This window comes from Muntiacus reevesi, chromosome 15 (assembly GCF_963930625.1).
Source record: "Muntiacus reevesi chromosome 15, mMunRee1.1, whole genome shotgun sequence".
In the NCBI taxonomy this organism is placed as follows: Eukaryota; Metazoa; Chordata; class Mammalia; order Artiodactyla; family Cervidae; genus Muntiacus; species Muntiacus reevesi.
In genome coordinates, this window is record NC_089263.1 from 12,845,317 (window position 1) to 12,859,214 (window position 13,898).

At 37.1% G+C, this 13,898-nt stretch overlaps 1 protein-coding gene across 4 annotated transcripts in view; it reads right to left on the reverse strand.

Moving 5' to 3' along the window:
* Nucleotides 1–13,898, reverse strand: part of CHD2 (chromodomain helicase DNA binding protein 2) — a 113,429-nt gene that overhangs the window by 50,628 nt on the left and 48,903 nt on the right. For all 4 annotated transcript variants that reach the window (XR_010659124.1, XM_065906515.1, XM_065906514.1 and 1 more), the window contains 3 exons: nucleotides 4,048–4,236; nucleotides 2,392–2,554; nucleotides 1,909–2,061 (listed from right to left, as the gene is read on the reverse strand). Coding sequence is in view for 3 of the 4 variants with exons in the window: in XM_065906515.1 (XP_065762587.1) it covers nucleotides 1,909–2,061; nucleotides 2,392–2,554; nucleotides 4,048–4,236 (505 nt within the window). In the remaining variant the exon portion in view is untranslated. The remainder of the gene's footprint in view (nucleotides 1–1,908; nucleotides 2,062–2,391; nucleotides 2,555–4,047; nucleotides 4,237–13,898) is intronic.

A 13,898-nucleotide genomic window follows, 5' to 3' on the forward strand; every position in this document is an offset into this window, starting at 1 on the left:
CTAATACGGCTGAAAGTTGCCCTGTTATTAACTGCTATATACACCAAAAAATCCTTTACATAATTTTGTTTGGAAGACATTTTTCCACAATATTGAAAACATTAAGCTGGTCATATATATCCCAGCTTTTCCAAAAACTAAAGCATTCAAGCACCAAAACGTATCCTCAGGAGAGCCCCTGGCATTTCCCAGAACGTACAATTCTTACACTAGACTGTATGTCAACTCTAGGTCCAAAACAATGTCACCGTGGAGATACCATATAATATGTAGATACTGAAGAACTACTACCAGTACGCTGTATAGAAAGCATTTCTCACTCTTTAAAATCATTTTCACATAGCTGCCCCTTCATCACCACTTGAGACAAAGTACCTCATTTTACAGAAGGCAAAACTGACCAGACAGATGTTGTCCGCTAGCCAGTGACCAGTGAGGGGGCGGGGCGGGGTCTGGAAGGACACACAGCTCAGCGTTCTGCCCACCAAACCCAGAGCCACCTGGACACGGGCAGAATCACACGTGGGGACCCTCCTTCTCCTATCTGACTACCAGCTCTACATGAGAGCCCTGACCCAAAGGTAAGTTTTTAAATCAGAAAACCCAAACTCCCTCTTTTCAGTATTCTCACTAAGCGAAGGCATTAGGCATGATGACATGACCAGACTACTCATTCCCTAGAGAAAAAAGTAACATGCTCTGATTTCTCTTGATGCCAAATGATGAGCCAGACCTAAAAGCACCCAGGGAACAGATGTACTCAGAGATCACCGACTCTCCCTACTATGCTATTTCTGATAATAACCACAGTATTTAACTATATTCTAAGACAGCTACTGCAAGACCACACCAGGTATTATGGATATAACTAGGCCTTTTAGGGTTATTATGAAAGATAATCTGCTACTGAGTTTTAAAGCTTGGTCTTCTTAGAATCACTAGCTTCAAGTATCTTCAGTATCAGCCTAACTGCATTAGTCCATCCAAAACTAAAGAAAAAACTTATTTAATAATTAAAAATCATGCCTTAAATGTCTTAAAAATCAAAGCATTAAAAAATATTAGGCCAAATAGGATGGGGAACACATATACACCCATGGCTGATTCATGTCAGTATATGGCAGAAACCACTACAATGTTGTAAAGTAATTAGCCTCCAATTAAAATAAATAAAATTTTTTAAAAAAGGACAATTCCTTCTCAAATGAAATGCAACATGCTGAGGATTTTGTTTGTTTGTTTGTTTGACTAAAAGAATAGTTATGACCTGTACCATTCCTATGGGAGAAAAAACTCCTCTTGGCAGTCACAGCTGTGTGTAAGTTTATAACACAGGAAAATTTGTGACCATTGTTTTTCAGTTTTGTGATCATCATTCCCTTGTATATCACTACCTTATGCTCTTCTCGATAATCCAAACTTTAATATGCTTTTTGTTATCACTGATCACAGGTATTTTCTATTCATTAGGATCTTATTCTGCTACATAATTTCTGTCCACCATAGTCACTAGCAAAAATTGATAATAAAATGTGTGTTTCTCCAGAATTGAAAAAAATAAATAAGCAAATAAAAAATGTTAGACCAAATAAATTGCACACATGCCTATACAGAACAGATAAGTTTTTGTTTTTTTATTGTCTAATAGGCAGAAAACATTATGCTAAAGAAACTCCTTCCTCCCTCTTATTTTGCTCATAATCTTACTGGAGATTAATGAATGAAGACGAAAACCCTTAATTTTACAAAAGTAAAACTAAGACCCTCCTGGAACCTTAATCTCAATTTGTTTCAAACAAGTGAACTCTTTGTTTTCTACTTGAGGATAACTTAACAAGCAAAGCATACACCCTAGGAGAGAGGGAAGGAGAGAGGAAGGGAGAGACCCTAAGTACTGAGCATGCTTACCTGGAAAGGGTAGTGCTTAATAGTGAGGTACTCAGCCAGGATATCCAACATCCTCACCATCTGAGAGAAGATAAGGACTCTGTTTCCTCTTTCTCGAAGTCTTGTCAACAGTTTATCTAATAGAATCAACTTCCCACTGCTCCTGATCAGGGACTGAAGAATGAAAAGACATGATCATGATCAAAAGGATACTTCAATCTGCCCTTTACCTCTAAGAGTTCGTATTTTTAAAATCATCTTAAAGCTTTTGGAAGCCTTCTGCAATCTAGCTGACAAGCAATTCCTGAAATGTTCTTCACCTGGTATCTGTGACAATATACTTTCCAGATTTTTCCTAGCTATTTGGTTTTTCTCACCTGTTTTTAAAGCTTATTTTGATGCTCCTTGAAGCGCCATCAAGGAGGAAAAGGAGTGTTTTTATTAAAAGCATCTACAGAAACTAAACTGTCCTTAAGAAACTTAAGAAACAAGGTAAGCACACACCAGAAGAATTTCCTGTCCATTTTCCCTTTCATTTTCTTCAGGGGGTTTAATCAGGTAACAGTGGTTGCAGCATTTCTTCAGTTCCATCACAATATTAAGGAAACCAGATGTGCTGCCTCTTGTTCCTTTGGCAAGAGCCTTGTAATTCCTGGTCAAAATCCATCTGCAAATTAAGACAATAATGATATTATTAGATGCAAAGAAAGAGAACAGGGTATACCAGAAGATTATAAAAGGAAACACTATTACTGAGGGCATGGAGGTGGAGGGGAATTAAAAAGGCAAGGAAGGATGCTTTATCTTCTATCTCCTGCCACCTAACTAGGAATCCTCAAATATCTCCAGAGTCAGACCATTAAACATTCTATTCAGTATTTCAACCTGGCTGAGCACAGGAATATTAAAAGAGGAAAATAACAAGAAAAAATGTGATGTATGATGCAGGGAGCTCAATGATTAAGGTTCTCTGTGACAACCTACAGGGATGGGATGGGGTGGGAGGTAGGAGGGAGGTTCAAGAGGGAGGGGACATATGTATACCTATGACTGATTTATGTTGATGTATGGCAGAGACCAACACGATATCCTCCAATTAAAAGTAAATACTTTTTTTTTTAAGAAAACCAAGGCAAAATATATATATACATATATATACTACAACATATATTACATTTATGTATTTTACATAAATAATGACTGTCACTGAAGCTATCTTTAATATAGTATAAAAGTGGAAATTAAGCTATCACAAATTAGAAAAGCAGTTAAATAAATGAGATATATCAAAGACAGAAGCTACATATCTATTTAAATTGTGTAAAAGGAGTTTTACAGAATACAGTACTCATGATGAGAGTGTTTTACAACTCAGTTTGGAAAGAAGGGAGGACGGGGTGCATGAATATTCACACATATCCAAATAAGCTCTAACCACAAGCCCCAAAATATGAGAAGCACTTTTCTTCTGCACTGTGAAATTTCTTTATACTTTTAGGAATCACATGTTTAGGAACCCATCTCAAAGAGGGATGCTCAAAGACTACAGCACTATTTACAAAAGGCAAGTATTCGGAACTACCCAAATCTCCATCACTGAAGGACTAGTAATAAACTTTTCCACAGATCCACTATGCAGTTGTAAAAAGGAAGGGCTGCCTGTCGCTGTGAACTACTGTGGAGTGTTCCCCAGCACAGCTGTCTGGCATCACTAAGTGGAAAAAGGTACAGAAAAATGCACAGTGTGCTACCATCTGCATAAGAGAAAGGCCAAAAGAAGTTAGTGTGTATCTGCTTGTATTTTAAAAATCAAAAATAAAGAAAAGATAAACATTAAGATGTTTAAATATAATAGTAATCATTACCTAAGGGGAAGAGAAACTAGAATGGAGGAGACAAGGATGGAAGGCAGCTATCTTTGAACAGGCCAGTCTTGGCAGTTTTGGCTTTGGAGCTCTGTTAACTATTATAAATAATCATAAACAAAATTAAACAAAGCAATTCCTTAAAAATAAAGTTCCCTCTCTCTGACCATATATAAACTGCTATTTAAATCTGTGTTGAGCCCTCACTAAAAAAGGCAGTTTACCTGTCAGTTCTCCCATGTCTTCCTGGCACTGATCTTAATCCCATTTGGGCCTGACTCAGCCATTGACTTACTTATAATACTGTTTCTGAAGGGCTGACATCTCCACTCTGAGAATCTGTTCCACTTTGGCAGGAAGAGATTTCTCCACATCTTTCTTCACTCTTCGGAGAAGGAAAGGCTCTAGCACCTTATGAAGACTCTGATAGCCATTCTCTCTCCCTTTCCCATGGTCTTCTTCAAAATCTTCCCAGAACTCAAACCTAGAGATAAAACAGAACAGTGTTACTCAATTACATAGGAGGAAAAAAAATTTCTTTTTCCAAATAAAATTTCTTTTTTAAGGAACCAACTAGGAAAAAAAAATAGTCTGTTAAAAAAAATGAGTCTTCCCTATAAGGATAAATAAATTTTATCTTTCACTAGCTTTTGAAAACAAGAGACTGGAAAACAAAAAGGCAAGGGAAAATCAACTGAATCAATTTCATCAGTCTATGCTGGATAACAGTAGGTTTCCGATTCTCAGACTGGATCCAGGGTTCACAAAATATTTCAGTAAATCATGCACTTAGTACGTAAGTAACAGACTTCATTTTTTTGGGCTCCAAAATCACTCCAGATGGAGACTGTGGCCATGAAATTAAAAGACGCTTACTCCTTAGAAGGAAAGTTATGACCAACCTAGATAGCATATTAAAAAGCAGAGACATTACTTTGCCAACAAAAGTCCGTCTAGTCAAGGCTATGGTTTTTCCAGTGGTCATGTATGGATGTGAGAGTTGGACTGTGAAGAAAGCTAAGCGCTGAAAAATTGATGCTTTTGAACTGTGGTGTTGGAGAAGACTCTTGAGAGTCCCTTGGACTGCAAGGAGATCCAACCAGTCCACCCTGAAGGAGATCAGTCCTGGGTGTTCACTGGAAGGACTGATGCTGAAGCTGAAACTCCAATACTTTGGCCAACTCATGAGAAGAACTGACTCATTGGAAAAGACCCTGATGCTGAGAGCGACTGGGGGCAGGAGGAGAAGGGGACAACAGAGGATGAGATGGCTGGGTGGCATCACCAACTAGATGGACATGAGTCTGAGTAAACTCCGGGAGTTGGTGATGGACAGGAAGGCCTGGCGTGCTGCAATTCATGGGGTCACAAAGAGTCGGACACGACTAAGCGACTGAATTGAACTGAACATGTTATTGTGATAAAATGTTAGGTGGAAAATTAATCATAAACTATTGTTTAATAAGCTGTAATTTACAGGGAAAACAATATTCAGAGATAAAAGAATAATTAGTGGTGATATCACAGCTGTCACCAAAGGTAAAAATTACATCGTTTCCATCAGTCATCCTTACTGCTCACAGATTTAAAATAGATTACAATGGCAGTCAACCACAAAATAGGCCCCAGACAACAAGAAGGATATAAGTGATACAAATTTGATACTAACAGAACTTGGAGGCACAAAATTTATTAATGAAATTTAAAAACATGTCACCCATAACAAATTCTGCCTGAACTCTACAGATCAAAGTTTCTCCTGTGTAAATATTAATTCAACCATCTTTGGATCACTAAAGGATCTGTGGCAGAAATTCAGTATGGGACACTTTGATCAAAGTTCTTTCAAAAATAAAAATTGAAAGAAGTTTATTTCATGGGGCTTAGAAAAATATGCTCTGACTTGCCACATGAAAGCCAACAAAGCACTTGGAAGAAGCTGCTTAGTTTTGTGTACAGATTGAAGCTCAGTGGAGAAGATGCTGCCCACAGCCTGCCTTCCGACAGCAGGATGCCCTGCTGTGCTGATGTCAGTCAAGTCCCAGAATTATAGATTTAGGACTCGACATCACCTACAGCTACCATGTAATGATCTCTGATAAGAAAGTCAAAGAGAGCAAATGTCAGCACTACCAGTGGCCACAAGGAAGTTACTGCTTGCTGCCACTTCTGAACTCATGGATGGCCAGGCAAGTCATCAGGCACTAGGAGCATCCGTTTCAAGCCCATGTGACACCTGATAATGCCTAAAACAACCATACTCAGAGGTAGAGAAACGACCTTTAGAGGCAGAGATCTGAAAATACCATTAAAGCACCTCCCTCGACAAACCGAAGGTACACTGTATTTTGCCACACTGCTAGGAAGATAAGAACATAAAATAAATTGAAGAATTAAAACTGATAAGAGGATTAAAAGGAACAACGTAAAAAGTGAGCTATCTCAACAGCATCTCAACGCAAAATGTATGAGGCAACTGGAAGTGAAAGACCATTCCTATACATCAGGCTATTTTCTGAAGAGCTGGGAGATAAATAATTTCAAGAAAATGTTTTAATTTACAAAACATATAATTACAACTACACTAGTCTAAAAACTTAAATAATGAACTTTTTTTAAACAAGACTCACTACTCCTACTATTTTAGGCAACAAATACTTTCACCGACCTAGTGTACTCTTATTGCGTTAAAGGAGCTAACATGAGACATTGTTTCTTAGATATACACTGAATTATTTACAAACCACCTATGGCTGCTTTCTGTCTATACAGCAGATGAGTAGTTGTGACAGGCCACATGCCTAGCTGAAATGTTTACTACCAGGTTCTTTACGGAAAATTTGCTGGTCCATGCACTGGACAACTGTCAGTTTGTACTACCATGGATATAAAAGGTGTACCGTCATCATGGTGAACTTATGATAATACCACATCACAGCCTACAGAGTCACTATTTTAGCTATTTCTCTGTTAATCAACTTCTGTATTTAACATGTGACTCTCACCAAAGTAGAAACAATTCTGCATTTCCCAGATCTTGGGATTTTGGATAAACAGAAGCTCACTCTAGTGAGGAACAACAAAAAAGAAAATTAAATCAAAGTAGGTAAAATGATACATTACAAGTCAGCGATAAATATGTGAAAGGAAAAGTGCAAAAAAAATTCAGACTGGTCTAGAGAGCAGAAGCAAAACAACAACTACAAAACACTAAGAGGTAAAAAATCTCTGAAAATACTCTATCAAACAGTTATTTTGCAGGGTGGGTATGAAATACACATTTGCACATGATTATATGCATATGCTGAATTCTTTGATGTAGCCATAGCCCTTTCTCGCTTTAAAAGCAAGCCCCATACTGTGCAAAAACACTACATACAAAACACAGTGGCTCACTGATACGTATCTCTAGTAAGGGTAGTAACCACACACAGTAAGGGTAGGCTCCTGGTCAGAGTCGCCACGCAGAAAAGGTGATTGGATCGACTCGGCACAAAGGAAACACCATTTCAATTGGTTAAAAAGAATACTAGCTTTTGGATGCTGAGAACAATGGCCTATCACAGTGGAGGAAGGGAAAGTTCAGAAGTTACATGAGTAAACCTCTCTTCTGTACAACGACATTTCTTCAGTGGGTCACTTCCCTAAAAGGAACAAACGGTTGTAGAGAGCCATAATGAACTTCAGGAACCAGGGAAAAGTACTTCACAGGCTTTGTCATCCACACAGCTCAGACGGAAACAAAAGAAAATCTAAACTCAGCTAATGGATTTCCTTCTTACACATACATCTTCGTGAAAAATGATTTTTTAAATGTCTGAAAATAATAATGCTTTAAAAACAAAGCTTACAAAGAGAAAAAGCTCTCTTACACATACACATGCTTATACACACACATGCATACACACACACAGAGTGTTATCTCTTAACTCCAATTCATCCTCCAATAATTATCCAAATGGCCACATGGAAAACTTTGGCAAACAGTAACTGAATGATCATCTCTAGTGGAAAAAAGTAATTCAAAGTTCCTCTCTTCAATTATAAAAACAAGATACATAAAACTTTTTTCCAAAATGTAGCCCATGCTGGGTGGGATGCCACAGTTGCTTAAGAGCAACAAAAAATTAATTATGACCATTTAGGAGTCAAAATCTCTACCATCCACTTCACCATTTGTACAAAAGGACAAATCTTAGCTAACCATTCATTGGAGGAAACTAAGCATCACATTTCTTTCTCTAGAAAATGAGCACATATGTTCCCACAGACCGCAAGGTTCCCACTATGTAGAATACTTCTACTTCATCTCTATGGTGCTATGAAGGATGTACTATTTCTCTTTAGAATTTGAAGTTTAAAGGACATGGGCCTGGGTCACAGAAGACCAGAGACTGATCTCAGTCTATCCACTTATTAACCATACGATATGAGACACATTTTCATCATCTAAGACAGCATATTCTCACTACAGTCTGAGACTAAACATACACAGTGTATCAAAAGTCAGATACAAGAAAACAATATGAAAATTCTAAAGTAATATACTTGAAAATTCTCTTATCCATTTCAGAAAACAAAGATAATAATTGATACCCCCACTGTTTCTAAACTTTCATTCATCATCTGTTTTATAGCACGTACATTTTGAAAAACACACTTTATAAGAACATGGGCTTCTGCTAATACATGATGAACAGGGTATTTATTACAGAACGGACAATAGAATGTTTAAAAACAGAAGGGGGAAACTGCCTCCCTCCTCAAAAAGGTGACTGCTATTGACTTACAGAGCTCTGTGGGAGGAAGAGGATCCAAGTGAGCAGCAAATGGGACACGGAAAAGATCAGCAGCAAGACAGGGTGGGGAGGGTGGAGGATGGCAGATGAGCAATGTGGGGAGACAGCAGGAACTCTCTCAACTGGTGGTGACTTCACCCCTCTGGGGGACACTCGGCAATGTCTAGAGACATGTTTGGTTGCCACAACTGGGAAAGGGGGGTCACTCCTGGCATGGAGTAGGTAGTGGCCATGGATGCTGCTGCACATCGTAAAATGCAAAGGAGAGCCATCCCCCATTTTGCAAAACAGAATTATCCAGTCCAAAATGTCAACAGCGCTGAGGTTAAGAAAGTCTGTTCCAAGAGAAGGCATGGGAAGGAGGGGTGCAGGGGGGCCTTCTCTCTCACAGGCATACTATAGTGAGGACACCTGCAAGAAAAGGAAATGGTCTAAGCCTGTTCTACCAACCACCGCAGTAAGAACATAGTAAGAGTAGTCAAGTTTCTCTGTCTCCTGAGGAGTCTCAAACTATTCTTTAAAATTAAAGGTGAAAAGAGAACAGCACAGACAAATGAAGACAGAATTTGTGGTTACCCTCATCACCTGATGAGGAAACCAAACAGAATGCCTAAACGCGGGCCTAGGCCTGCTTTACAAGAAATATTAAAAAGAGCCCTTCAGGCTCAAAGTGACACCTGACAGCAACTGCACAAGAAGAAATGAAGATCACTAAAAATGATAAAGTAAAATGGAAAATATATAAGACTGTATAAACATATTTTCTCTTTTCTTAATTTCCTTAAAACACAAGTTTGAATAAAGCAATCATTTTATCACTGTATTCTTGGGTTTACAACAAGGAAGGAGGAGAAAATAAGAGCTATACTGCAGAAAAGTTGCTATATTTTACCAGGATTAAATCAGTATTAATTTTAAGAATATTGTGCTAAGATATATACACTAAAACCTTGGAACAACCACTAAAAACCATTTGTTGAAACAAAAGAAAAGGAACCAAAAAGAAATAAGACACATAAAGGGAAAACAAAACGGACATAAATCCAACCATATCAATAATTATACTAAAAGTGAATGAGCCAAATACTCCAATCAAAAGGCAGAAATTATCTTACTAGAGAAAAAAGGAAAATCCAACTATATGCTGTCTACAGGAGACATTTAGACTCAAAGAAAGAAACAGGGTGAAAGTACAGCAATGGAAAATATTATACTGTGCAGACAGTTCTCAGGAGAGAGCGAGAAGTTATAAAACCAAAACAGACCTGAAGAGCAAGAAATATTACTGGAGATGAAGAGGGACATTTTATAATGATAAAAAGGTCAACAGATCAGAAACATATAACAGATATGGGTTTGGCCAAAAAGTTCATGAACTTTTTGGTCAACCCAACATAAATGTGCACACATCTAACAGCAGAACTCCCAAACTGACGGAACTGAAAAAAGTAGGTCATTCAACAACTATAGTTAAATAGTAAAACACTTCACTCTCAATTACTGATAGAACAACTAGACACGGAGTCAGCAAGATATAAAGAAGGAAAACTATTAACAAAGTTGACTTAACAGACACAGAATTCTACCCAACAAAAGCAGAATAAACATTATTCTTTTCAAGTATACATGGAATATTCTCAAAAATAAAAAACATACTAGACTATATAACAAGAAACAATTCATTTAAAGCACGTGATCTAAGACAGAAGTAAACTACAAATCATTTGGGAAATGTATTTGGAAAATAACACACTTTAAAAAAAAGAAACCCATGCACAAAAGAAGAAATCAAAAGAGCAACTCAAAAATAGGTGACAGAAGTACAGAACAGACTTTTGAACTCTGTGGGAGAAGGTGAGGGTGGGATGTTTCGAAAGAACAGTATATATATTATCTATGGTGAAACATCACCAGCCCAGGTTGGATGCATGAGACAAGTGCTCAGGCCTGGTGCACTGGGAAGACCCAGAGGAATCGGGTGGAGAGGGAGGTGGGAGGGGGGATCGGGATGGGGAATACGTGTAACTCTATGGCTGATTCATATTAATGTATGACAAAACTCACTGAAATGTTGTGAAGTAATTAGCCTCCAACTAATTAAAAAATAAAAAAATAATAAAAAATAAATAAATAAATTTAAAAATTTAAAAAAAAAGAAGTGATAGATGTTCCTGCCCTACAAGTGGGTTCATCTGTGCCCTTTTTCTGGATTCCATATACATGTATTAATATACAATATTTGTTTTTGTCTTTCTGACTTACCTCACTCTTTATGGCAGACAAAACTTTGTAAAGCAAATATAATCCAATAAGAAAAAAAAGAATCATTAATAGTTGAAATAAAACAAACAAAAAACAAACAAAAAAAAATAGGTGAAACTGAATTAAAACAAAAACACAAGACAGCAACATTTATGGGCTGCAGCTATAGCAGTTCAGGGAGGGAACCTGTATCTTTAAGTACCTATACTGGGAAAAGGAAGAAAAGGACTTAAATCAATCATCTAAGCTTCCATCTTAAAAAAACAGAAAGCAAGAAAATTAAATGAAAAGCACAGGAAGACAATAATAAAAATGAGAGTGGAAATAAATGAAATTCTAAATAGAAAAAAAAAAAAAAAAAACCAATAACATCCAAAGCTGGTACCTTTGAAAACATCCCAAATATTGTTAACTTTTACCTTCTGTAAAAAGACCAAGAGACAAGACACAAATTACCATAGTCAAAGTATTATTTAGATCAGTACTGATCCTTCAAACATTAAAAGGACTATGAGGAAATACTAGTTTTATGCCAACAAATTAAACAATTTAGATGAAATAAACAAACTCTTAGACACAAGTTAACAAAACAAAGTCAAGATGAAACAGAAAACCTGACTAGACCTATAACTAGAAATGGAAATATTCACTAAAAATTTTCTCATAACGAAAAGTCAAAGCTCACAAGGCAACCCTGGGGAATCCTATCAAATGTTTTAAAAAGTAATACAAATCTTAACAAATTGTTTCAGAAGATAAAGAAGAGAATACTGTACAATTCATTCTATGATCCTGATATCAAAGCCAGAAAGACATCACAAAAACAAACAAAAAAAACCTAGGTACCTCAGAAACAAAAATGGAAAAATCTTTAACAAAATATTAGCAAATTGAATCCAGAAACATAAAAAGGATTCAGCATTATGACCAAGTCAGATTTATCCCAGGAATGAAACGCTGACAATATCTAAAAAGTAACTAATGCTATATACCACATTGGTAGACTATAGAACAAAAAATCATATGGTCACCTCCACAGGTACAGAACAGTTCAGTCGCTCAGTCGTATCCGACTCTTTGAGATTCCATGAACCACAGCACGCCAGGCTTCCCTGTCCATCACCAACTCCCGGAGTGTACCAAAACTCATGTCTATTGAGTCGGTGATGCTATCCAACCACCTCATCCTCTGTCCTCCCCTTCTCCTCCTGCCCTCAATCGTTCCCAGCATCAGGGTCTTTTCAAATAAGTCAGCTTTTCGCATCAGGTGGCTAAAGTCTTGGCGTTTCAGCTTCAACATCAGTTGAACAGAAGAACAGCACGTGACAAAATCCAACACAACTCAAGAGTTTGTAAAAACTCTTCAAAAACTAGGAACACAAGAAAATTTCCTCATCCTTATAAAGGGTACCTAACAAAAATTCTGTAACATCCTACTCCCACCAATTCTACTCAACATGAAAGTTCTAGCCAATACAGTAAGACAAGAAATAAAAGGCATCTACCTACACTGAAGAAATGAGGTACTACAGCCTTTACTTAGAGATGCGAGTCTAATAAAGAACTTCAATCTAGACCACTTTTAAAAAAATTAAAAACCTCTTCAACTCATAAAGGGTGCTACCTGGCGGAGTAGAAGGATGTGCACACATCTTTTCCTGTGAGAACACCAAAATCGCAACAAGCTGTTGAACAACCATTGATAGGAATATGTTGGAACACAACAAAAAAAGATACCCCACGTTCAAGGACAAAGGAGAATAAGGCAAACGATTTAACTTAAAAATGGGTGAAAGACTGAACAAACATATCACCAAAGATATGCTAATGGCTAATGAACACTTGAAAATATGTTCAACATTATAGTCATTATAGAAATGCAAGTCGAAACACAATGAGATATCACTACCCACCAGAATGGCTAGAATCCAAAACACTGACAATACACCAAGTATCAGTGATGACAGACAGAAATGAAAAAACTCAAACATTTCTGATGGGAAAGTAAAATGGTACAGTCTCTTTGGAAAACAGGTGGTAGCTTCTTAAGAAGTTAAATATATACTTTATGAACAACCGAGCAATTCCACTCCCACGTATCTAGTCATTAACAAAATAGCCCCAAACTGAAGCAACCTAAACATCCATCAACTGGTGACTGGGTATGTATAGAATGAAATATCACTCCATAATAAGAGAATAACTCCTAATAAATTCTACAACATGGGCGAATCTCAAAATTATTATGCTAAGTAAAAAAACCCAAAAACAAAAGATTACTTATTAGGATTCAATTTAGATGAAATTTTTAGAAAAGGTACATCTCTAGAGATAAAAACTGTTTAGTGATTGCCTAAGGCTAGAAGTTGAAGCAGAGATGAACTACAAACAGGCAAGAAGGAACTTTTTTTGGTAAAGAACATATTGTAAAGGTAGACTGTGGCGATGGCTGCACAATTCTGTAATTTACTAAAAAAAAAAGAACTGATTTGTATACTTAAAATGGTACATTCTATGGTTGTTGTTGCTGTTCAGTCATCCAGTCGTGTCTGACTCTTTGCAACGCCATGGAGGCCTCCCTGTCCCTCACCATCTCCCGTACCACATTCTATGGTACGTACATTATATTCCAAAAGGCTATTTCCTCAGGCCATCCAAAACATGCCTTGCTCAGTTTACGGCACAGAGTAAGCACTCAAGTCTTCTCCAAATTAAAAAAAAAAGAAAGTGTTGGAGCATTTATCTGTTAATTTGACAATTCTTAATTGAACTGTTTACTGCATGCCATGTACTATTCTAGTTCTGTGGACCACAGATGAATAAGTAAACAAGATCCCCGCTACTTCTGAATGCATAATTTAATGGCATGGGATCAGTGAGGAAATAAATAGGGGGAAAAAAAAGGTGCCATATAGAAAATGAAATGGGGTATAGAAAATAAGCATGTCTGATAAGGAACTTCAGGTTCGCTGGTCATATAAGCTAAGGCAAAGATATTAATAAGTGACTTCCCATCTGAAGATGAGGAGAAAGAACATTCCAGACAAAAAGAATAGCAATGCTTGGACCCACACATATATGGACA